Source organism: Eurosta solidaginis, chromosome 4, assembly GCF_040869045.1.
Source record: "Eurosta solidaginis isolate ZX-2024a chromosome 4, ASM4086904v1, whole genome shotgun sequence".
Lineage (NCBI taxonomy): Eukaryota > Metazoa > Arthropoda > Insecta > Diptera > Tephritidae > Eurosta > Eurosta solidaginis.
Genome location: NC_090322.1, coordinates 75,101,117 through 75,124,407, shown reverse-complemented (window position 1 = coordinate 75,124,407; position 23,291 = coordinate 75,101,117). Strand labels below are relative to the sequence as shown.

At 39.2% G+C, this 23,291-nt stretch overlaps 1 protein-coding gene across 10 annotated transcripts in view; it reads right to left on the bottom strand.

Moving 5' to 3' along the window:
• Positions 1-23,291, bottom strand: part of dtn (transmembrane protein 132C dtn) — a 597,671-nt gene that overhangs the window by 218,900 nt on the left and 355,480 nt on the right. For 9 of the 10 annotated variants that reach the window (XM_067782100.1, XM_067782099.1, XM_067782097.1 and 6 more), the window contains exons 11-12: positions 14,981-15,336; positions 14,511-14,927 (exon numbers count right to left, since the gene is read on the bottom strand). In XM_067782100.1, coding sequence (XP_067638201.1) covers positions 14,511-14,927; positions 14,981-15,336 — 773 coding nt within the window. The remainder of the gene's footprint in view (positions 1-14,510; positions 14,928-14,980; positions 15,337-23,291) is intronic. The other variant, XM_067782098.1, reaches the window with a different exon arrangement.

Here is a 23,291-nt window from a genome sequence, read left to right as displayed (position 1 = left end):
GCACGTGTGTAGCTCTCATATGCGCGTGGATTTGTGAGCGACACTTCCACAATTACAATTGCATACTTTTGGGAGCATCTCAGATAAGATAGCTGCATGTGTTTGTGCGTTGCTTCTCCGCTGCGTGTACGTACGTATGTGTAGACATAATGATTGATTCGTTTATGTAGATATATAATGATTGATTTATGGATGTGCAAACAAGTCACTCTTAGCATCGGCTTAGAGATGACAGTACCCCTTAGTCGGATATTGATCAGTGTTTAAGATACCCGGGTTGGGTCTTCCATTGACAGGTACCCACGTAACTTCTACACTCGCAACACGACCTGGCCCTTCAATTGATGAATTAGTTTCTAAAATAAACAGCTATTTCCCCGATCTTGCTAGTTTCTTCACCTCACGCAACCTGGCATTATCACCGGCAAAGTCCACGGCCACTCTGTTTGCGACGTGGAAGGAACAGATGTCGAAAATATTGGACGCTCACGTCGATGGTGTCACACTACCAACTGTTAGTCACCCAAAGATCTTAGCAGTGGTAACGTTCGATAATATTCTGACCTTCAAGGCGCATGCCACCGAAATTGTATCTAAAGTACAAAGCCGCAACAAAATCTTCAAGTCGCTTGCCGGCAGCACCGGGGGAAAGGATAAAGAAACGATGCTAACCACGCACAAAGCAAATGGCCAGCCGCTCATGAGCTACGCGTCATAAGTTTGGTCGCCTGGTCTTAAAAACACATACTGGGAAAGGCTGTAGACCTGTCAAATGGCTGATATCAGAACTGCCACCGGATGTCTTCTTATGACCCCCGAACATCACCTACATACCACAGACAAGCATAAGCACTAGGCCGGATCGATTTGTGGGGAGGCAAAAAAATCGCCCATTGCTCTGTGAAAATCATATTCTAGGGATCAAAATAAGAAACTTTGCCGAAGGAACCATACCTCTAAAACGAATTCTGATGTCCCCCCCCTTTGGGTCGTAAGGGCAAATTTTGAAAAATCCCACTTTGAAATGTCTATGTTTTTTCTTTTTGGAGTTTATTTTTCTCTTTAGAAATTTATTTAGTCAGAACATATGTAAATGAAAAAATGAATTTAACTTAGTAATAGAAAAGAAATTAAAAAAAATTATTAGAAATTACAACCCTCTTTTAAAACCAAGGCATCACTGTGATGCATTTGCATGTCGTAAACATAGTTGTGTGGGTTTTTTATTCAACCGTTTTAAAAAATGAAGGTATCACTGTAACACAATTGCAGATCGTAAATTGCTTTTTTTTTTTAAGCCACCACAAGACACAGCAGGTAGAATTGAAATTGCCCCTACCCAAAAGTTCGACCCAAAGGGGGGGGCAAATCAGAATTCGTTTTAGAGGTATGGTTCCTTGGGCAAAGTTTCTTATTTTGATCCCTAGAATACGATTTTCACAGAGCAATGAGCGATTTTGAAACCGACCCGCTCTAATAAGCACGCCCTAAGCTAAATCCACACAGAATCGGTAAACGCTTTTGCCAGTACGCGCTCAGTGAACCCTGTTATTAATATACAATATCCTACCCTTGCAGAAGAAGAAAGCACATTACCAAGGGAGACACTGTAGTAGGTTAAACTCTTACTTGTTCAGAATCAACCCTGACATACGTACTGTATGTCCTGCATGCGATGTGATCCAACGTGACACTAACCATCCTTTCAATTGTAATGTGGAACCAGCGCCTCTAACACCAATCTCCCTATGGCCCGCCCCTGTTCAAATAGCCAGTTTCCTTGAACTGCCGTTAGAGGACTTTGATTACAATTTGTGAGTGGTCGTGCCCATTGAATGGGGCGAAGCACTGTTAAAACAACAACAACATGGAATAAATGTCCCCCAACCGATTACGACGAAGTCAGAATGGCAATATCCAGATTAAAAAACAACAAGGCCGCGGGCGCTGATGGTTTGCCTGCGGAGCTATTAAGTAGTCGGTAAGGCGCAGGCATCAGCTTCTTTGCAAAATATGGTCGGACGAGCGCATGCCCGACGAGTGGAATCGAAGTGCAAACTTCTTAATATCGCATATAAGATCCTGTCAAGTGTATTGTGCGAAAGATTAGAGCCCACTGTGAATAGCCTGATTGATTCTCCTCAATGCGGCTTTAGACAAGGTAAATCTACCAGCGACCATATTTTCACAATGCGCTAAAACCCATGAGAAAAGAATCGACACACATCACCTGTCGATTTCAAATCCGCCTTCGACAACACGAAAAGGAGCTGCCTATATGCCGCTATGTCTGAATTAGGTGTCCCCGCAAAACTTATACGGCTGTGCAAAATGATGTTGAGCAACACCACCAGCTCAGTCAGAGTTAGGAAGCACCTCTCCGAACCCCAGCGGGTTAGGGGGTCAGAATATTCCCGCGGTAGGTATGCATGTCGTAAGAGGCGACTAAAATACCAGATTCAAGGGGTTGTGTAGCTTAAGCCTTCAGGTTGCCAGCGCAATATATAGCTTATCCAAACCCAATTGTCAACCTCACCGATCCGCGGCGAATGCTGTTTCACTAACAGACGAGGCTCTGGCGACCCCAATCTCCTCATGGAACTTGGGGTGGGGAGGGAGGGGATGGCCTGAAGGTTTAATGTGGCCACATAAATCGTTCCCGAGATGGTCGGGCTAGCACCTTAATGGTGCTGTGGTACCGGAGCATACCGGATCTGTATCCGGCAAAGGACCATTACATCGATAACACTCCCCAAAGCCTTCGGGGAGCAACCATATCGCTACAACAACAACAACAACAACAACCTCTCCGATCCTTTTGGACGGCCATAACCGTTTAAACGCTAATCAAGTAAGTAAGTAGTTCTTGGTCACCGAACTCCCGCTCACCCTCATAGTACGGCCCTATGGAGTTCAAGCCCTCACACCAGCGACAAGGGTCTACCCTAGTGAGGACAGCAAAGCGATTGTCTGTACATTTTTTGCAATTTTCCCAATTTCCTTTTTTGAAGTTTATGAAATGGCGTTTTTCACAGGCAGAGCAGGCCGATAAATTTGGCTGATCGCTCGAGCGAAAGGAGTATGGGTAAGTGGTCGGCTGCCAATGTTACCATCGGCTACCAGTTGACTTAGTTAACAAGTCTTGCGCTCACGATTGTGGTGTCCGGCGAACTATTAAAGCTTCCTAGCATCCCCGTTTATCATTTCTATTTGGTTCACCAGCATCTCACCCCTGTAGACCAGAATGCCACAGATCGTGGTGGGCATGGAAATCCCCTAAAATAATGCGATTTTCACCAGTGAGTAGTGTGTTGATGTCAGGGCGGTATCCACTGGTGCATCAGGTGAAATGAGGAATGTAGATGTTGATAATCTCTAAATTTGCATCGCCTGACCGGACAGATTTGCCTTGACGCTCCACGACGCTGTCCCGACGGCCGATGTCGGGATCAAATAGATTATAATGCACTGTTTAGTGAGTGATAAATGCGAGTCCGCCTCCATTTGCGCTCCCGAGATCTTCTCTGTGAACGTTGTACCCAGAGCAGGTCTGCAAAGAGATCTTGCCGTGATGCAAAGATATCTTGCCGTAATTTATCTGTGTTTATGGCGTTGATTTAGCGAAAGCCATGTTGATGGGTGTTTAGGAGAAAATTCGCAAAGAAATGAGGGAGCAGGGCGGTTTCAAATTGTGCTGGTCGACATATTAACCATTTAACTTTCATTGGCATGATGTCATTTGATATAATATCATGCTGCAGCACACTGCAGCAGTTTTAATTGTTTTATTGCGAATTTTTCAATTATAATAATGAGATATATTACATTACTTTGTGGAGGTATATTACTTTGTGGAGATTTCAACACGGATATACTCAACAATGAGTCACGATGTCTAAAACTAACGGATGACTTGAACTCCATAGGACTAGATGTCGTTAACAAATATCCTACGCGATTTTCACCCAATTTTAAACCTAGTTTGCTAGATTTGATGTGCACATCCGACAATTCCGAAGTGCTCCATTATGACCAATTCTTTCTTGCTGGATTATCTGACCACGACATGTTGTTTATTTCATAGAACATAGCCCTAAGTTGCACAAATAGAACACAGTTCTACTACTGGGATTTTAAAGCAGTAAATCTTTCTGAGCTTGCATATGAGGCTAGTGTTTTGCATTCGAACGGCGTGTGGATCCTTCCTGATATTAATCAAAAACTTAATTTTTTTGTATCGCAAGTACTTTACTTGTTTGATAAATATGTTTCACTAAAGGAAGTCAAAACTGAAAGCAGGAAACAGCCATGGTTAATCAAATGTTGTCGGCTATTAGAGCACGCAATAAGTTATATAGTCGTTGGAAGCGTGACCTACGGAAACAGCTTGGGAGTTTTATCGCCAAGCCAGAAATAATGCTACACTGCTAATTAAGAATTCTAAAAGAGAATTTTATAAAACGAATCTTGATGCTGATTTGCCGGTTAAAAATCTGTGGCAAAATTTAAGATCCCTAGATATCGGGTCAAAAATTAATTGAGGATGCGATTTAAATCCAGATGATATGAACAATTTCTTTCTACAGTCATGCAAAACAAAAAATTACGGGAACTTCAAGATTGATGAAAATTTACTCTATACACCAGAAAATGAATTTCAGTTCAATGCAGTAACAGAGGTCGATGTCATGAGAAGTATGATTGCAATTAAATGGAATGCAGCTGGTGAGGATGGTGTTAGTCTTAGGTTTTTGAAACTGATAGTACAATACATAGTGCCAACTCTGACTCACATAATTAATTTTTCAATTACAACTTCAACCTTTCCCGATACCTGGAAAATAGCAAAATTCATTCCTGTTGCTAAAAAACCGTCGGCTGCTGTCTCAATAGATTACCATCCCATAAGTATATTGCTAGTCTTGTCAAAAGTCTGGTAGAAACTAGCGGCTGCCCGAATTATATATCTTAATACAAACAGGCTCTTAAGCGAATTTGACTCTGGTAACAGAGCCTTTCACAGTTATAATACCGCCATGCTCAAAATTATCGAAGATATCCGCCCTGCCTATGACAGAGGTGAATTAACTGTGCTGGCGCTTTTGGATTTTTCCAAAGCTTTGGACACAGTGGATCACTCTATTCTTTTTCTAAAATTAAGTAAATACTACGGATTCTCTGATAGCTCCGTAAGATTGCTTGAAAGTTATCTTAGAGGTCGCTTACAGAAAGTAGTGGTTGGAACTAGCTGCTCGGAGATGAAACGCCTTGATTCAGGGGTGCCACAGGGATCCATTCTCGGTTCAATACTATTTTCTATTTTTATTAATGATATGACCTATATTTCCAAGATGATGATGCTCAGGTATATCTTTCTCGTCTGACGATCTGGTGTGCAGAATGAATGAAGACCTTCAGCACAGATCTTCATGGGCAAATGACAATAAATTAAATCTAAATGTTTCTAAGACCAAGGCTATGTGTTTGGCGTATTCCCGGCAGCTCGTTGCGACATTGCCTACTTTATCCTTGCAAGGCCTTGATACTAATTATGAGTCTGTGGTCTTGGATTTAAGTTGAACTCATACCTTGGATGCAAGGACCATGTAAACTATACTTTAAGCAAAATATACTACGTCCTAAGAAAGGTGTGGCATTCAGCAGATCTAATTCCAATTAATGTGAAATTGTATAGTTCCACTGATTTCCTTTGGGGGGACGTTTTCGGAAATATTGACAGTGAGTCACTGAAAAAGCTGCAGCTAGCTTTAAACAGCTGCACTCGATATATATTTTCTAGGCGGAAATTTGATCATATTTCAGAGTTTTCCTCCAAGATACTTAATTGCAGTCTCGTTAGCTTTCTGAATTATTGCAATTTGGGGTTCCTGCACGATTTAATCCATAAAAGGCAACCGGAATACCTCTTTAGAAATTTACGTTTTTCAAAGTCCGACAGAACCCTATTGTTCCACGCTATAAGTATCTTACATCTTCCAGAACATTCTTTGTCAGTGTTATAAAATTATGGAACTCACTACCAAATGACAAATATACATGCATATCTTTTTTAATTTTTCTGAATCAGATTCATTCTTTTATTTTTGTTTCTTATTTTGTTTTATTTTTGTGCATTCATACAAATATACACACATAGAATAGTTGATAGTGTTAAGATTTAATCGCGGGTTCGAATCGAGCTCAAGGCCTAACAATAATTTTTTATCATTATTATTGTTATGTTAATTTTTTCTTAATTGAAAAATTTTAAATTAGAATAGAAGAAAAAAAAATTTTTTTAGACAACTGCCAAAGCTCGTTGTATAGATCCATTTCGGGAACTGCTCAATTCCTTCATCGGCAACGTTTAGGCGCCGCTGCTATAACCATTCAGCCATCGCAGCGGTTTTTTGTTTGTCTTCATTAATCCTACTTCTATTCTGGTTCGTGCCAATTGATATTCACAACACTGCGACATCTGTTGGAGAATAGATGTGAAAATTGGACTTGTTTGATGGCAATGCTGCCATAGTGTCATATTTTATTGACACTTTTTTCTCCGTGCTCTGGGATGTATTAACAATTTTTGTTGTTATATCGGCCTACTGATTTTAAGATCGCGGGTTCGAATCGAGCTCAAGGCCTAACAATAATTTTTTATCACTATTATTGTTATGATAAATTTTTTCTTAATTGAAAAAATTTTTTAAATTAGAATAGAAGAAAGAAAAAAATTTTTTAGACAACTGCCAAATCTCGCTGTATAGATCCATTTCGGGAACTGCTAAATTCCTTCATCGGCAACGTTTAGGCGCCGCTGCTATAACCATTCAGCCATCGCAGCGGTTTTTTGATTGTCTTCATTAATCCTACTTCTATTCTGGTTCGTGCCAATTGATATTCACAACACTGCGACATCTGTTGCAGAATAGATGTGAAAATTGGACTTGTTCGATGGCAATGCTGCCATAAAACAAAAAAATAAATGTAAGGCGCGATAACCTCCGAAGAGATCTAAGGCCGAGCTTCTCTTCCAATTTGCGTCGTGCTCCTCTTGATTTTCCCTACAAATTGGCCGGACGGGACCTACATGTTTTATGCCGACTCCGAACGGCATCTGCAAAGCAGATGAGTTTTCACTGAGAGCTTTTCATGGCAGAAATACACCCGGAGTGTTTGCCAAACACTGCCGAGGGGCGACCCCGCTTAGAAAAATTTTCTTCTAATTGAAAAATCTTATTTCTAAAATTTTGATGTTGCTTTTCCCGGGAGTTGAACCCAGGGCATACGGTGTGATAGGCGGAGCACGCTACCCATCACACCACGGAGCATATTTTATTGACACTTTTTTCCCCGTGCTCTGGGATGTATTAACAATTTTTGTTGTTATATCGGACTACTGATTTTAAGATCGTGGGTTCGAATCGAGCTCAAGGCCTAACAATAATTTTTTATCATTATTATTGTTATGATAAATTTTTTCTTAATTGAAAACATTTTTAAATTAGAATAGAAGAAAGAAAAAATTTTTTTAGACAACTGCCAAAGCTCGTTGTATAGATCCATTTCGGGAACTGCTAAATTCCTTCATCGGCAACGTATAGGCGCCGCTGCTATAACCATTCAGCCATCGCAGCGGTTTTTTGTTTGTCTTCATTAATCCTACTTCTATTCTGGTTCGTGCCAATTGATATTCACAACACTGCGACATCTGTTGCAGAATAGATGTGAAAATTGGACTTGTTTGATGGCAATGCTGCCATAGTGTCATATTTTATTGACACTTTTTTCCCCGTGCTCTGGGATGTATTAACAATTTTTGTTGTTATATCGGCCTACTGATTTTAAGATCGCGGGTTCGAATCGAGCTCAAGGCCTAACAATAATTTTTTATCATTATTATTGTTATGATAAATTTTTTCTTAATTGAAAAAATTTTTAAATTAGAATAGAAGAAAGAAAAAAATTTTTTAGATTCGAACCCGCGATCTTAAAATCAGTAGGCCGATATAACAACAAAAATTGTTAAGATTTAATTCTACGATTAGTTTTGATAAACTACTTATTTAACATAATATATATTAAAAATAAATTTAGAAATTCGAAATATTGTATAAGATCCGAATGTTGATGTACGTTAAGATACAATAGTCTCACCTGTACAAATTTATTGATAAACTAAACTATATTTTTACCGAAGGTTGATAATATGTATCTAATGAACAAAACCTGAAAATATTAAGGGCTGTTTTCACCATCTCCATTTTTCAGAGGCTTATAAATGTGTACATATAGGTCAACATGGATGAAAATTTGTTTCCCAAAACAAAACATGTGTGCACCAAAGGCATGTAGGTAGACACGGCACTGCCTAGGGCGGTTATAAACATAGGTAAAGCCCTGGAATAAAAGAAATATGCCTTAGGAGTCTTCTTAGACATTGCCGGGCTCTCAGCAATGTCTCTAAACGGGCGATCATGCATGGTCCACCGACAACCAGATGGATCGACTGCATGTTAGGCCACTAAATCAGTGGGCAGACACCTATCACCTCTGCTGTGGACGCTGGTTATCAACCAACTGCGTACCCAGATGAAGTTGCAGTTGTCATAAGTAGACAGTACCATCCAACAGTTAGCTCTTTAGCGAGCTTTTCGGGATATAGATTCTTTAGCGAGCTCTTCGGGATATAGATTTATACCTTGGCATGTCGCGTTGACCGCCAACGCGAAGAAGACCGATATGGTCATGTTTACTAACAAATTGGACAAGGTAACAAATTGAACTAGGCCTAAGTTAAAAAGGTAACCCTGCATGAGTACCTTGCACAAACTATCTAGGAATCATTCTAGACATTGAGTTGTAGTGGAAGCTCAACGTTTAGGAGTGAAGGTCTCGACCGCATTTTATGTATGTATAGTGACTACCCAAATCTACACTTGCCGCAATATTTGGCAACATCATCATAGAACAGCTCAGGTTTAGCAATTGCAGCCAACGTCAAGTAGGACTTTGAACTTCAACGTATAAATCCATTGGTACTTTCCCGTTCAAGCTTAAATTTAGTTTTAATAAAGATTATAGAGTAAGAAACCTTGAGTATTCTATAAGTGGTGACCCCGATGCCAACAGAATAGTTCAACCAAGCATTGCTGAGGCATTTTCCGCATCATGCCCAACGAAAACGAAGAAACATTTCACCAGGCAGTAGCTCTATTCCAAGTGGCACGGTTAGCAGTAAACCCGCCACCGTTTTGGAAACCAGATCCGCGTTTATAGTTTGCGCAGGTGGAGGCTCAATTTGCACGAGCGGGAATTACTAGAGATGATACCAAATATTTCATGGTCGTGGCCGAAATTGACTCGGCTGTAATGGCATATGCCAGCGACATTATTTCCTCGGCACCCACTACAAACAAGTATGACACATTGAAACAGCGATTGATTGAATTAAGAGAATCAAAAGAAAAAAAGTTTAGGCGATTAGTCGCGTTGAGAGAATTGGGCCAGAGGAAGCCTACAGTTTTGTTACGAGAGATTAAATACCCGGCGACCAGCAGCTGGGTAAAGAAGTGTTGAAATCTTTATGGCTGCGACGACTGCCCCTTCATGTACAGCAAATTTTAGCAACGATGGAGGGGGAAGTAGAAGAGTTGGCAAAAAAAGCTGATGACATATTGGCAATTCCAACTATGAACGGCAGCGTCGATGCCGTTTACAAACCAAGTGACGATGTAACAGCAACCATTTCAGAGTTGGTGAATAGGCTGGATCGTTTAGAGAAGCAGGAGGTAATGTATAAACCACAACGGATCGGAGCGCCTCGGCAACAAGCACGACCGACCAGCTCACGCAGCGAGAACACAATGGATACAAATCGCGATTTCTGTTGGTAGCACCGTATTTTCGGCAAGACTAATGACTTGCCCAAGGCCAATAAACCCACGACAGCAGTCCTACACCATATAGAGACACGAGGGGTACCGGTAGCGTAAAGGGTGCGACGACTTTCTCCTAAAAAGCTGGAATGTGCGAAGAAAGATTTTGAGTACCGTACCGAACGGGGAATTTGTCAGCGCTCAAGTAGTCAATGGGCAAGCCCGTTGCACATGGTGCAGAAATCAAACGGGACGTGGCGGCAATGCGGCGATTATAGGGAATTGAACGCGAAAAAAGTACCACATAGCTATCCAATTCGGCATATACAGGACTTTGGTGTGAATTGTTCGGGAAGAAAAATTTGTCGGTAATAGATTGCAAGAAGACATACCACCAGATCCCAGTGCACCCAGCAGGCGTGCCAAAGATAGCTATTCCAACGCCGTTCGGACTATTTGAATTTAAATATATGACCTTCGGGTTAAGGAATGCTGCCCAAACGTTCCAACCCTACATTGACGAATCAGTAGAAGGTTTATCTTTTGTATTTCCATACCTCGGTGATGTACTCGTAGCTTCCACGTCGCCAGAGGAACATGAGGAGCATTTCAAACAGCTTTTTGATCGTTACCGCGAGAGAGGGTTGGTTATCAACGGTAAAAAATATTAACTCGGTTTAGAGAAAGTGGAGTTTTTAGGACACTAAGGTCAGCGGATGGTATCAGAACACTGCCACAGAAAGTCAAAAGTATTATACAGTGCAAAAAGCCGAAGGAAGTGCACGAGTTGAGAAGGTTTCTGGAGACAGTAAATTTTTATAGGCGATTTTTGCCCCCATCCTGCGGCCACCGAGGCACCTTTTTAGAAGCTAATGGGACCATGTAAGAAAAGAGATAAAACCGAGATCCGTTGGACAAGAGACTGAAACAACAATTGGTAGAAGCGGCCCTTCTGGCGTTTCCCATGAAAGATGCCACAATAGTTTTAATGTCTGACGCGTCCGACAGGGCAGTCGGTGCCGTGTTGCAGCAATTAGTTAAGGGAAAGTGGATGCCATTAGGTTTTTTTTTCACAAAAGTTTACCCCAACAGAACAACGCTATAGCGCATATGATCGTGAACTAGCAGCAATTTACAAGGCAATACGGCATTTCCGTTATCATTTATAGGGGACAGCTTTCATTATTTTCACTGATCATAAACCGTTGGCACAAGCATTGGAACAGAAGTGGGAGCAACTTTCACCACGGCAGACACCAGAGCTTAATTTCATCAGTCAGTTTTCTTCGGACATACGACACATCAGCGGTGCGGATAATATTGTAGGCGATATGCTCTCAAGGGTCGAAACTTTTTCGCTACCGACGCCAGTAGATGTACAACAATTGCATGACGAGCAAACAAAATGTAATGAACTTAGGGGATTACTTCACGGCGAACAAACCTCGTTGCAGTTAGTGGAACACCGACATCAACGCTCGGCCATTGTGATAATTTGTAATAAATCAACCGGCACACTGCGACCGTATGTGCCAAAAGTATTACGACAAGTGATATTTAATGCTTGTCCCGGCTTGGCTCACCCAGGGGCGAAACCAACTATTAAATTGATAACGAAGAGCTATGTTTGGAAAAAAATGGGCAAGGACATACGCAGTTGGGTACGCAGTTGCCCAGCTTTTCAACGATGCAAAATCTCACGGCACACGAAAGCAGAGCTAGAACAATTCGCAGTTCCAAAAGGAAGATTTGAACCTGTCAACGTAGTTGGACCCTTCACTCCGTCAAGAGGTTTCACATGTATGGACCGGTTTACAAGGTTGCTGGAAGGAATTCCTTTGACGGACATGACAGCGGAGACGGTTGCCAGAGAGTTTCTCAGTGGTTGGATAAGCCGGTTCGGTACACCGAAGTTTATTACCACAGACCAGGGACGCCAATTTGAAAGCGCTTTGTTTAGGGAGTTGACCAAAATTTAAGGGGTCAAGCATATACATACCACCAGCTACCATCCAAAGGCAAACGGTATGGTGGAAAGATGGCACCGAGTTGTAAAGGCAGCCCTTAGACGTCACGCAGCGGATGCAAACTGGGTGGAGGTCCTGCCTCTTGTCCTTCTGGGGTTAAGAACAGCTGTTAAGGAAGACTTGGGAGTATGTGTGATATGATTTACGGCCAACCTATTCGGCTTACAAGTGCCATAATGGACTCGGAGGATGGTCCTGTGGACCAACATAATTTTTTACGGGAACTACAACGGCATTTCGAGACGGTTCAACCGATACAAACGTCACAGCATGGTAAACCTGCGGTATTCGTTGAAAGCACCTTACGACGGGCCATATCTGGTTGTTAACAGATACCCCAAAACATATACGATAATGATAGGTTCGAGGCCGGTAACCGTATCCATCTATAGTCTTAAACCAGCTTATTTCCCTAGAGATGAATAGCAATAACACAAGCCACAAGTACTTATGCCTGTGCATCGGTGAATCTTCTGGAAAGGAGGTGGTGTAGTGACTACCCAAATCTACACTTGCCGCAATATGTGGCAACATCATCATAGAACAGCTGAGGCTTAGCAATTGCAGCCAACGTCAAGTAGGACTTTGAACTTCAACGTATAAATTCATTGGTACTTTCCCGTTCAAGCTTAAATGTAGTTTTGTTAGCTTTAATAAAGATTATAGAATAAAAAACCTTGAGCATTCTATATATGTAAAAGAATGCTGAAGTGTACGTGGGGTCTATCACCCTCTCTCACGAATTGGGTATTCACAGTCTATGCTATTATTGAGTCCTTGTTTGGAGGACAGCCACTCAAACAAGAACCAAACTCAACATATTAGAAAGGCTATGCAGGCTATCAATGCTTAGCATTGCGTGAGCCCTGAAAAAATCCCTGACGGCTGCACTGTATGCCATTCCGCACATTTACCTGTAGACCTGGACCCGTATTACGTGTTACGATCCGTGATCGAAACTAATTTTTTAAATCTCAATAGCTCTGAAATGGTGGATCGGATTAATGGCACATTTAAACTAGCAACAAATAGTACTCATTAGATCCATAACTTATTATAAATTTTAGAAAAAGTTTGACAGTTGCATAGTTACCGCTTGAATGAAAATGGTTTTCAGTCACTGATCGTAACACGTAATACGGGCCCTGGTGGCGAAGAAGAGGTCACATACTTCTTAATAAGGCCTCCCCTTCTGCATACTTTCTACATATAAAAGCTGCCTTCCCCACCAGAAGGACTTCCTATCTTTTCCTATGTCGACGACCGAACGATAATGGCAACAGGGCCTGGCCCTTCAATAGACGAATTAGTTTCAAAAATAAAAATTTATCTCCACAGTCTCTCTGGTTTCTTTACCTCGAGCGACCTGATACTAAATCCATCATGTCTGGTTCAAAAAACACACACTAGAAAACACTACAGGCCTGGCAAAATATTACACTCAGAACTGCCACGGGATGTCTTCTTATGACCCCGGAACATAATCTACATAGTGGGACTAAATAGCTCAACATTAAAGAGCATAACGAAATGCTGACCAGACAATTTTTGCTGAGTTGTCCCAAACAGGACACCATAACAAACAACTGCTTGATCTAGCCCAGCCTCCAAGAGGGCACTTGCCTACGCAGCCGTTTGGTCCAGATAGACATAACTAGGCCCAAAGCATAATTCACAAAGAATTGGTAAACTTTGCTAGGTCGCGCCCTGTGAACCCCGTTATCAATATACACTATCCAACGTTTGTAGAGGATGAAATCAGACTAGCAAGGGAGACACGATTCGCTCTGGTCCAACTTCGTTCTGGACACTGTAACAGGTTAAATTCTTAATTGTGCCCACATGACACCAACCAACCAATTGTAATGTGAAACCCACGCCTTTAGTTGCAACTTTCCTATTGGCCATCAGTGTTGAAACTGCTTATTTCTTTGGACTAACATAAGTGGACGCACCCATTGACTGGGGCGAAGCATTGTTAAGGCAACAGCATTATTTTAAATAAGTCCGATATATAATAAATGCAGAATTGTTGCTAATTAGCTTAGTTTACAAAAAGTTGTTGTTGTATTAACGATAAAGACACTCCCCGAAGGCTTTGGGGAGGGTAATCGATGTTGATGGTCCTTTGCCGGATATAGATCCGGTACGTTCCGGTAACAAAGCACCATTAAGGTACTAGCCCGACCATCTCGGGAACGTTTATATGACCAAATTAAACCTTCAAGGCCATCCCTCCTTCCCCACCCCCTAGTTCCACGAGGATCTAGAGGCTAGTCTGTTAATGAAACAGGATTCGCCGCGGGTAGGTGAGGTTGAAAATTGGGTTGGAGAAGCTATATATTGCGCTGGCAACCCTTGAAAGGGTTGCGCCACACACTCCCCTTGAATATATTGTAGTAGTATTCAGTTATGTTCTAAAACAATCTCACCAAATTTTAATTCTTCATTATCTCGAAATTAAGTTGACTGGGATTACGCCACATTTGCCCGCATAGCTTGTGCAAAGTGCGACCTTATTCTTTGTTAATTAGGTAGTTTTTCACCATTTCAAAGTAATATGAGCCCCAATTGGAAACCAAAGACGGATTACTAATTTATTTACCTCGATTATCATTACCCGTAGCTGCATCGATTAAAGAAGATCTGTCCATTGTAGAACGCCCTAACCATACCCAATCGTGAACATTTGTTGTTGGTTCTCTTGGAAAACGTAATTCCTTTGACAAAATGTTGGTTGATATTATAGATTTATTCAAATCTAAGGGTCCAATGCCGGAATCAATGGTTCTCGGTCTAAATTTCGAAGCATATACAACACATGAAATAACAAATACCACGATTGCGAAGCAGAAGGCAGTAAGTAGTATATATACTCCGATTTCCATGGATGACATGTCGCTACGGAAAGCGTATTTGCTATACCGGTTTGTCTTCAAGGATTGCGTGTTTCCGTGATGTTGTTTTGTTTGTACCAAAACTGATTCAGCACTGTGATGTGCATTTTTTAATGGAATTCCTACTATAAACTAATGTTATATATATAAACAAAGCTTTCTAAATTTCTACCCTTACTTATGATATCGGCCAGATCTCCATTTATACGAAAATTTTTCCGGTCTTTTCCAATAATACCATCATTTTGAATAGATTCAAGTTTGTTGTTACTATCGAAATTGTTAAAGTCAACTTCCACAGCTGCCAGAGAACTTATCAAAGGAGAAAAATTTGACTTTATGTGTTTTGAGGATGTAATACTTCGTCGCATACGACAATCTTCCGATAAAAGTAATGTAACACGTAAAAGATCGCCAGTTCCTTCTCCAACTGCAATAACACGAGGATGATGCGATGCCAACATTGGTGCGAAGGCAACGACTTCAGTGTCCAAACTCTCAACCAGCAAAAAATAGTCCTCCACAGAGATGTCTCTGAAAATAATAAACAAACAAAAAAATGCCATAACTAATAAAACTTGATCCCTATTTTACTTATACATAAAATTAATGTAAAAAATAAATGTGCAGAATTCTGTGTACAAAAATTTCAAACATCCTAGTTTACACCACAGAAATGTATAAGCTGGCAAAGGTCGCGGCAGCAGAGAAGAGTGTAGGGATCAATGAGGAGTCCCACAAACAATTTCTTTGTCGACATCGAGCACTCCGTCAAGACAGTGAGGTTGAGAAAAGTCCGCAAGGGGAAATATACCAGTTCAGTGACTAATAAAGAAAGAGAACGGGGAATGGCCACAGCATAATGAAGAGTCCCTTGAGGTGCTTTTCGACACATATTTTTCCCATTGGGAGATGATTCAGAAGAGCCAGCAGATAGCACCTCCACTACGATCCCGGAGCGGGTAGGGCTTGGTGACCGATACCAAGATCGAATAGGCGGTGAAGACTTTTTCTAAGTTTAGATCGCCGGGCTCAGATGGTATATTCCCTGCCATGCTACAAATTTCGAGGAGAACGATCATGAAATGGCATAAAAAATATTCGATGGATGTAAAACACTACTCATCTACTTCACTCTTGGAGAACTGCTCGTTTCTTACCAAAAGCGAATATTTCCGGGGCTTTCAATGTATCTAAAATGGCGGTAATGGTGGTCTTAACTACATTGAAGTACATCCAAACACAACCAGTTGTATGTGGTGCATGTTAAATTACAGGAAGATTATTTCACAATGGGGATTTAATGACGCCACGAAATTAGTGGACAGGCCACGCCGTAGGGCGGGGTATCACCTATGCCTATATGAGTGTCGATAAACCAAATAACCCTATTTAACTTTACTGAATTTTCTATAACATTGCTATTTATGGACCAATGTAAAAATGGTTCACATTACTTTGATGTGAAAATGATTGAGCTTTGGTACATCGCCTAGATAAAAACAAAATAATTATTCTTTATTGATGAATTTTGCAACATATTCTGATGCGATCCTGTATTGTGCTCTATTTCTCGCATAAATCTAGGATTAGCCCCAAACTGTTGGTCTGATTGAAAACATTTAGAAGCGGAATTTTAGGATTAAAGAAGATCTTTAAAGGGTGAAAGTCGTTTTCGGGGTTCCATATAAAAAGTGGAGTGTTTTCGAATAGTATAATAATGGTATTTTCTTCTTTTATGAAAGACGATAGCTTCACGAAATCTCCAACCCAATATATTTGTTCTCTACCTTCATAATCTAGTTCTGTGAGTTTTTTCACGTAATAAGTAATTAACAAATAAGCACTTTTACCAGAACGTGCCCGGCCACCATCATCTCTGAAAGCATTATGAGAAAAAAGGCACCTGAGGCCACAGCCGTATGAAAAAAAAACAGAAACAGGTCCTCAGTGATATCCACCAAGGCGCTGTTGTTGTTGTTGTTGTAGCAGTGCTTCGCCCCATTCAATAGGTGCGACCAATCACAAATTGTCATCAATGTCCTCTAACGGGAGTCCAAGGAAACTTGCTGTTTCAGCAGGGGTGGACCATAATGAGAGGGGTGTTAGAGGAGTTGGTTGCACATTACAATTGAAGAGATGGTTGGTGTCATGTGGGGACACTCCACAAAAGCGTCTTTTTGTCTTCATATCAAGCGCTGCCTGCAAGATCTTTGAGGATTTTATTACGGCTCTGAATTTTAGGAACAATTGCGGTTACATGGTCGCAAAAATGTAGACCTTATAGAGCATCACACATAGTAATTTTGGGTGTGAGACAGTCGCTAGCGTAACGCCAACGACGTGGATGTTCAATTTGGTCGATATTAGCCATGTCCATGTTGTAAATAAGGTAGCCGATGATTTGGTCGGTGACAATGTCAGGTTTCGCTAGGTGAAATGGCTGGAGAGATCGGATAGGGTTTTATGTTATTACATAGCTCACCAATGGGTGGGCCAGGACCTGTAGCCATTATCGTGCAGTCATTGGCGTAGGATACAATGGTGACTCCTTCTGGTGGCGAAGGCAGCTTCAATATGTGGAAGTGGTACCCCTTGTTTAATTTTTCATCTACGCCTGCCAACCAGACAGATAATTTGCGGTCCACCTTTTGAGACTTTGAGGAAGGGAGGATCCTTCCAAGTCTTGCTGAAAGGTTGGCTTTTCGTCGCCAACCATTTTTTGGGTAACTGATTGAGTATACTCACGCTTGTGGGTATGCAGCCCACTTGCACACCTGCACACACACAACTCTTTAATTTTCCTTTTTATTTATTCCAAATTAGTGTACTTAGTTTAGTTTTTGAGTTAATTTTTATTAGGTGTAACTTTAATTTTTATAATTTGTACAATAGATTCACTTATCCTTTAATTTACAACTTATACGTTCGTTTCTTTATTTTAAGCAATAAAGTATATTAGTTTTTTTGATTTACAAATTTACTTTTTCTTAAACGCTCGTCAGTTAGTTTTATTTAATTACTCTTAGTTTTCGATTTTACAACTTGCGCGTGCGGAAGTGTCGACCGGTTACTTCAACTATGCAAAAACGACTTCGGTCGCGCTCGTTTTTCACCCACGCTCAGCGGCCATCATTTTTCATTGCTGAATGCAATTGGCCCTGCTGAGTGCAATTGGCATTGCTGTTCAGCAACAGCTGACAGCGATGCCATTTGCACTCAGGGGTGTGTTTAGTGCGTAAAGGCTGGGTAACGCAGTGCGGTTATACCACCCTTCCTTAGAAAAAGAAGAATCTGACAAGTTGATCAGATTTGTCATATTCTTCTTGATCCCATGACTTAAATTGCTTTGATTGAATGAATGTATCATATTAGGGTGTTCCTCCTTTTTTTCAATCGTTCAATCAGAACTATTTTTTTTTTTTTTCTTTTTACATATGAAATTATGTTAATATTACAATATTAATTCAATTACTTACATGTAATTTGTTTTCTAATTTCTATTGCATTAAATTAATGTATTATATATTTATGACAAATAATGCATGCATATTAAAAATTTGGTATTATTTGCATGCCAATTGTAATGTAAATTAAAATTCCAAACTTTAAAAAAATTTTTTTTTTGTTTCCGTAAAAAAGATGTTAGTTTGAGATGAAGTGAATGTAAAGAAAATTTAAAATTAGTTTGTAAATTTGTATAAAAAATTTTTAATTTACCTTATTGACTCGGTTTTTGTGAACGGTTTTTTCCTTTTTATTCATTTCATCTAAAACCGTGACATTAACTGCATCAATTTTTGTGACTATATATGGTCCTTGGTAAATACTTTCGTATTTATTTCTAGGTTCTTTTTGTACTACTACCTTATCGTTTATATTAATAGCTAACGGACGCGCCCTCTTATAATATAGATCCTTATTTTTATTTTATGTTTGTTAATTAAATCTTTTGCTATTTTATGTGTTTTTTGTAGTCTATATTTTACTTCTTTTGAATAATTTTCAACATTGTAAATTGGATCGATTTGTTCCTTTTGAACTTCATTTGGTAAGGTAATATTTCTACCGAATACTAATTCGTATGGCGTAAATCCATTATCAAAAACTGTACTAGGAGTTGTATTATGCAAAAATGTTAAATATTTCAAATAAACGCCCATTCGGGGAAATTATCATTTAGTATCGTAAATAATCATTAAACACCCGATGATTTCTTTCAATTGTACCTAGAGTTTCATGATGGTAAGCTGTATAAAAATTATGGTCGATTTTTAGGAGTTCAGTTAATTCAGAGAAAATTTCATTTTTATATTCGGTTCCTAAATCGGTTTTAATTGATTTCATTATGCCATAAATGAGGATGAAGCTTTCAAAAATGGCAGTTGCAATTGTTTTTGCTGTCTTATCAGGGATTGATATTGTAACTAGGTATTTGCTTAAGTCGCACATAATGGTAACCGCGAACCTTTTCCCTTTATTCGACTCAAACAAAGGTCCTATTGTATCTACAACTACGACATCGAAAGGTTTGCAGGGTGTTGGTGTAAGCACCAAATTTTCTTTGGTTTTTGGCTTGACTTTATTCAAAAGGCACTTTTTGCAATTTTTGACGTATGTGGCAATATCACGGGTCATACCTTTCCAATAATATTTTGTACGTATTTTTGCGTAAAGCTTTTTATTTCCGCAGTGACCACCTGATGTCGGGTCATTGTGGTAAATTTCCATTAGTTTAAGTTTTATGTCGTTGTCCGTAACTGTTTCGACAGGTTCTTTTAATAGTATTTGTAAATTTTTTAAAATTGAATTCTCTGTACTTTTAAAATTTGAAATAGAAAAATATTAAATATTTGATCATCTTTTTGCCATTCTGCTTGCTTAATCTTGTGTTTACCAGCTTCTTTTTCAAGCTTCAAAAGTAATTCATCTAATTGCATTATTTTGTTAGTACACACAATATTAAGTAACTCGAGTTTTTTATGTTTTAAATGCGCATATATTTTTAAATTAATTTTATTATTATCGTTGTCGTGACAAATTTGGCTTTTTATCCTATGGATTTTCTTGGAAAAATTATATGAAAATTTGTCGAATACCTGTAATTTAATATTTTTTTCGTTTATGTCTTCAGCCGATTGTTGTAGTTGTTCGTGACATTTCGTCATAGACCTCGTCTGTACCGCTAAAATTTGATTATTGGAATTTTTAAGTTCTTGAATTGAAATTCGCGGTAATGCGTCTGCATCTACGTTAGATTTTCCTTTAATATATTCTATGGTAAAATTATATTCGGATAATTCCAAACGGATTCTGGAAAGTTTCGACGACGGATCTTTCATATTAAATAGATAAACTAGTGGACGATCACCTGATTTAACTTTGACGTGAGTGCCATAAATATATGCACGAAATTGCTTTATTGCAAAATATATTGCCAAAAGTTCTAATTCTATTATTGCTTTATTTTGTTCCGATTTGCTAAAGGCTTTTGAAGCAAAACAAATTGGCAAGTCGTTACCATTATGATTTTGACTCAGTATCGCACCACAACCTAACTTTGAAGCATCAACCGTAATTAAAAATTCTTTGGTGAAATCTGGATATTGTAATAGTTTTGGAGAAATCAGGCTATTTCTTAGTTTATCGAAAGCTACCTCACATGCCGCATCCCAATGAAATTCGACCTTTTTTCTACTCAAACGATTCAATGGAGCTGCTAAATAAGCGAAATTTGGAATAAATCTCCTATAATAATTTGCAAATGCCACGAATCTTCGGACAGCGTCTTTATCGCGTGTCTTATGATACCTTTTAATTGCTTCGATTTTTGAATCGTCTGGTAGCAACCCATTTGCTGAGCATTTATGCTCTAAGAAAGTTACTTCAGGTCGAAGAAAATTACATTTTGTTTTGGATTAAGTCACAAGTTGAACTTCCTACAGGTCTCGAAAACTTTTTTTAGATTATTGAGATGATGTACTTCGCTACATCCAATTACTATTATGTCGTCTACATACATAAAGGCTTGGTTGGGTGAAATACCAGAAAATGCAATTGACATCATTCTTGAAAATGAATTTGGAGCCACGTTTAAACCAAATGGTAACACCTTCCATCGAAAAGCTCCGCGGTCAGTACTAAAAGATGGTATGTCTCTTGAATTTTGCGAAGTGGAATTTGGTGAAAACCCGAAAAAAGATCTAAAGTAGAAAAGAATTTCGCACGGCCAAGGTTATCCAAAATATCGTCTACACGTGCCATATGAAATTTATCGGCAATTAACTTTTTATTTACAGCCCTAAAGTCAACGCACATTCTATACGATTTTTGGCCATTTAGGTCTTTTTTCGGTACTAAAATCAAGGGACTGTTATAATTCGAACAACTATTTTCGATCAGATCGTTTTCCAATAATTTATTAACCGGTTTATTTATTTCTTCACGCTGAGAGTGCGGTAGGCGGTAATTTTTAATGTATACTGGTGTATCATTTAGTCTTAGTGCTTCATTCTGTATTGCGAACGATAGCTCAGACGAACGATTCGCATCCAAACAATTTCTACTAGCAATGGTATTCTCTATCATTTTCGTTCGGCCTTTGCGTTTTTTACTTTATATTAAACATGAAGGTGAAAGCAATTGTCAAAAAATATTTTGCCATCGTTTAGCATAGTGCAAATACACAAGCGATTCATCTATGAGGCGAAACGAACGTTCGTTTCGTAATAGAGAATGAGGCCCTTAGTTTTTGTTCATAAAAGTTGTTTATTGTCATTTTATCATTGTCTAGCGCAAAAATATCGGAATATTGTAAACATAAGTTAATAAGCTTATTTTCAGCATAATAAGTTTTTTGTTTTTCTAAAATGCTTTTAAGTTCTTTGATACGACTATCTTGTTTTACTGGGTTATTGATTTTATAAACGTGATAATTAGAAAGTTTTTCTGTTTGAATGTTGCAGTTATTTACGTATTTTACGCTATTTGTGGTGTTTACTACTTTAATGATCGGATTACTAGTATCAACTATACATTTCGCCGTGAAAAATCGTCAGAAATCTCTTGAGAATCCACGAAAAGTGGTTCCGAGTCTTTTTCCAAGGCGAAAATTCTATAAACTTCGCAACGAGGTGGTATAACAAATGCATCGCTTTCCATTCCGTGAAGGATGGGAAGTGCGATCTTTTCATTGCCTATCCAGAAGGAAATGCAATTTGTTGCATAGCTGATATCACATTTATTTGTTTTTAGGAAATCCGTACCAAGTATTCCATCTGATGGAATGTTGAAATAATTGTCTACCACGTGCAACGGATGTTTGATATAAAAATTTGAAAAGTGTAAGTTAGTTGTAAAAGTACCGAATGTAGAAACTGCATCTGTAGTTACTCCAGTAATATTAACTGTATCATTGTTATTAATTGACAAATTTTTATTAAGAGAAGACATTTTAATTAACGAGATGTCAGCTTGCGTATAGACTAGAAATGTACAAAATTTGTTGGAGCCAGTAATATTTATTTGTATGAAATCGGAATAATTTAAGTTAAGACAATACCCGTTTTTAGAAGAGAAACTGTGAGCTGAATCAGTTAGTAATTTGTCTCGTCCTCCCTCAGTGTTCGCTCCTGAGGGGCTTCCCTGTTTAAAGTCCGGACACTTGCATTTCTACCTCTATTATTGGAAGTGTTAAAACCGTTATTATTGCTAGTACGACTATTGCTGCTATTATTATTATTATTAGACCGATGCCGATTTCCGCCTCCGGAACGGAAATTTTGTCTTTGATTGCCGCGATTGAAGTTCTTGCCATAGTTACTGTTACTAAAAGATGGTCTATTTTGTCTATAATTGTTAAAGTTACGACTTTGATTTTGGAAGTTTCGACCTCGGTTATTACTTTGAAAATTTCTGAAATTGGTATTGTTCCGCGCCCTAAATGATAAAACTTGGCGTTCTTTTATTTCGTTTGATTGCTCTACAATCAGTTTAGCTACTACGTCCTTGGAATCAGAAAAATTTGTTGAAGCGACGATTGATTTGACTAAACTGGTTTTTGCGTTCAATCGGCAAACGTTAACTGTTTGCTCGATGGCCATTTCATGGGCTTTGGCCTGAGTAATCCCTTCGATAATTAGCGAACGCTCCAAAAAATCAGACAATTCCTCGACGCGTTTTGCAAAATCGGTGTAATTATTATTATTAACTTGCAAAGCCGCAATTTTTCCGGCCACAACTTTGGAGTTGTCGGGTTTTATACGGTTACGTAGTGCTATTTTTATATCATTAACTGAAAGTATTTGAGTTGGTATCGCTTCTCGAGCTTTGCCATCGAGTTTGGATTTAACTCAATTTTATTAATGAAAGATTCAAGACCCGGGGCTCACCGCTATAATTTTAACGCATAATACCAGCACACATGCTGATAAACGATCTTTTTTCCTCAGGAGTTGCCATATTTGTATCAGAATTTGTAGGATTTGAAA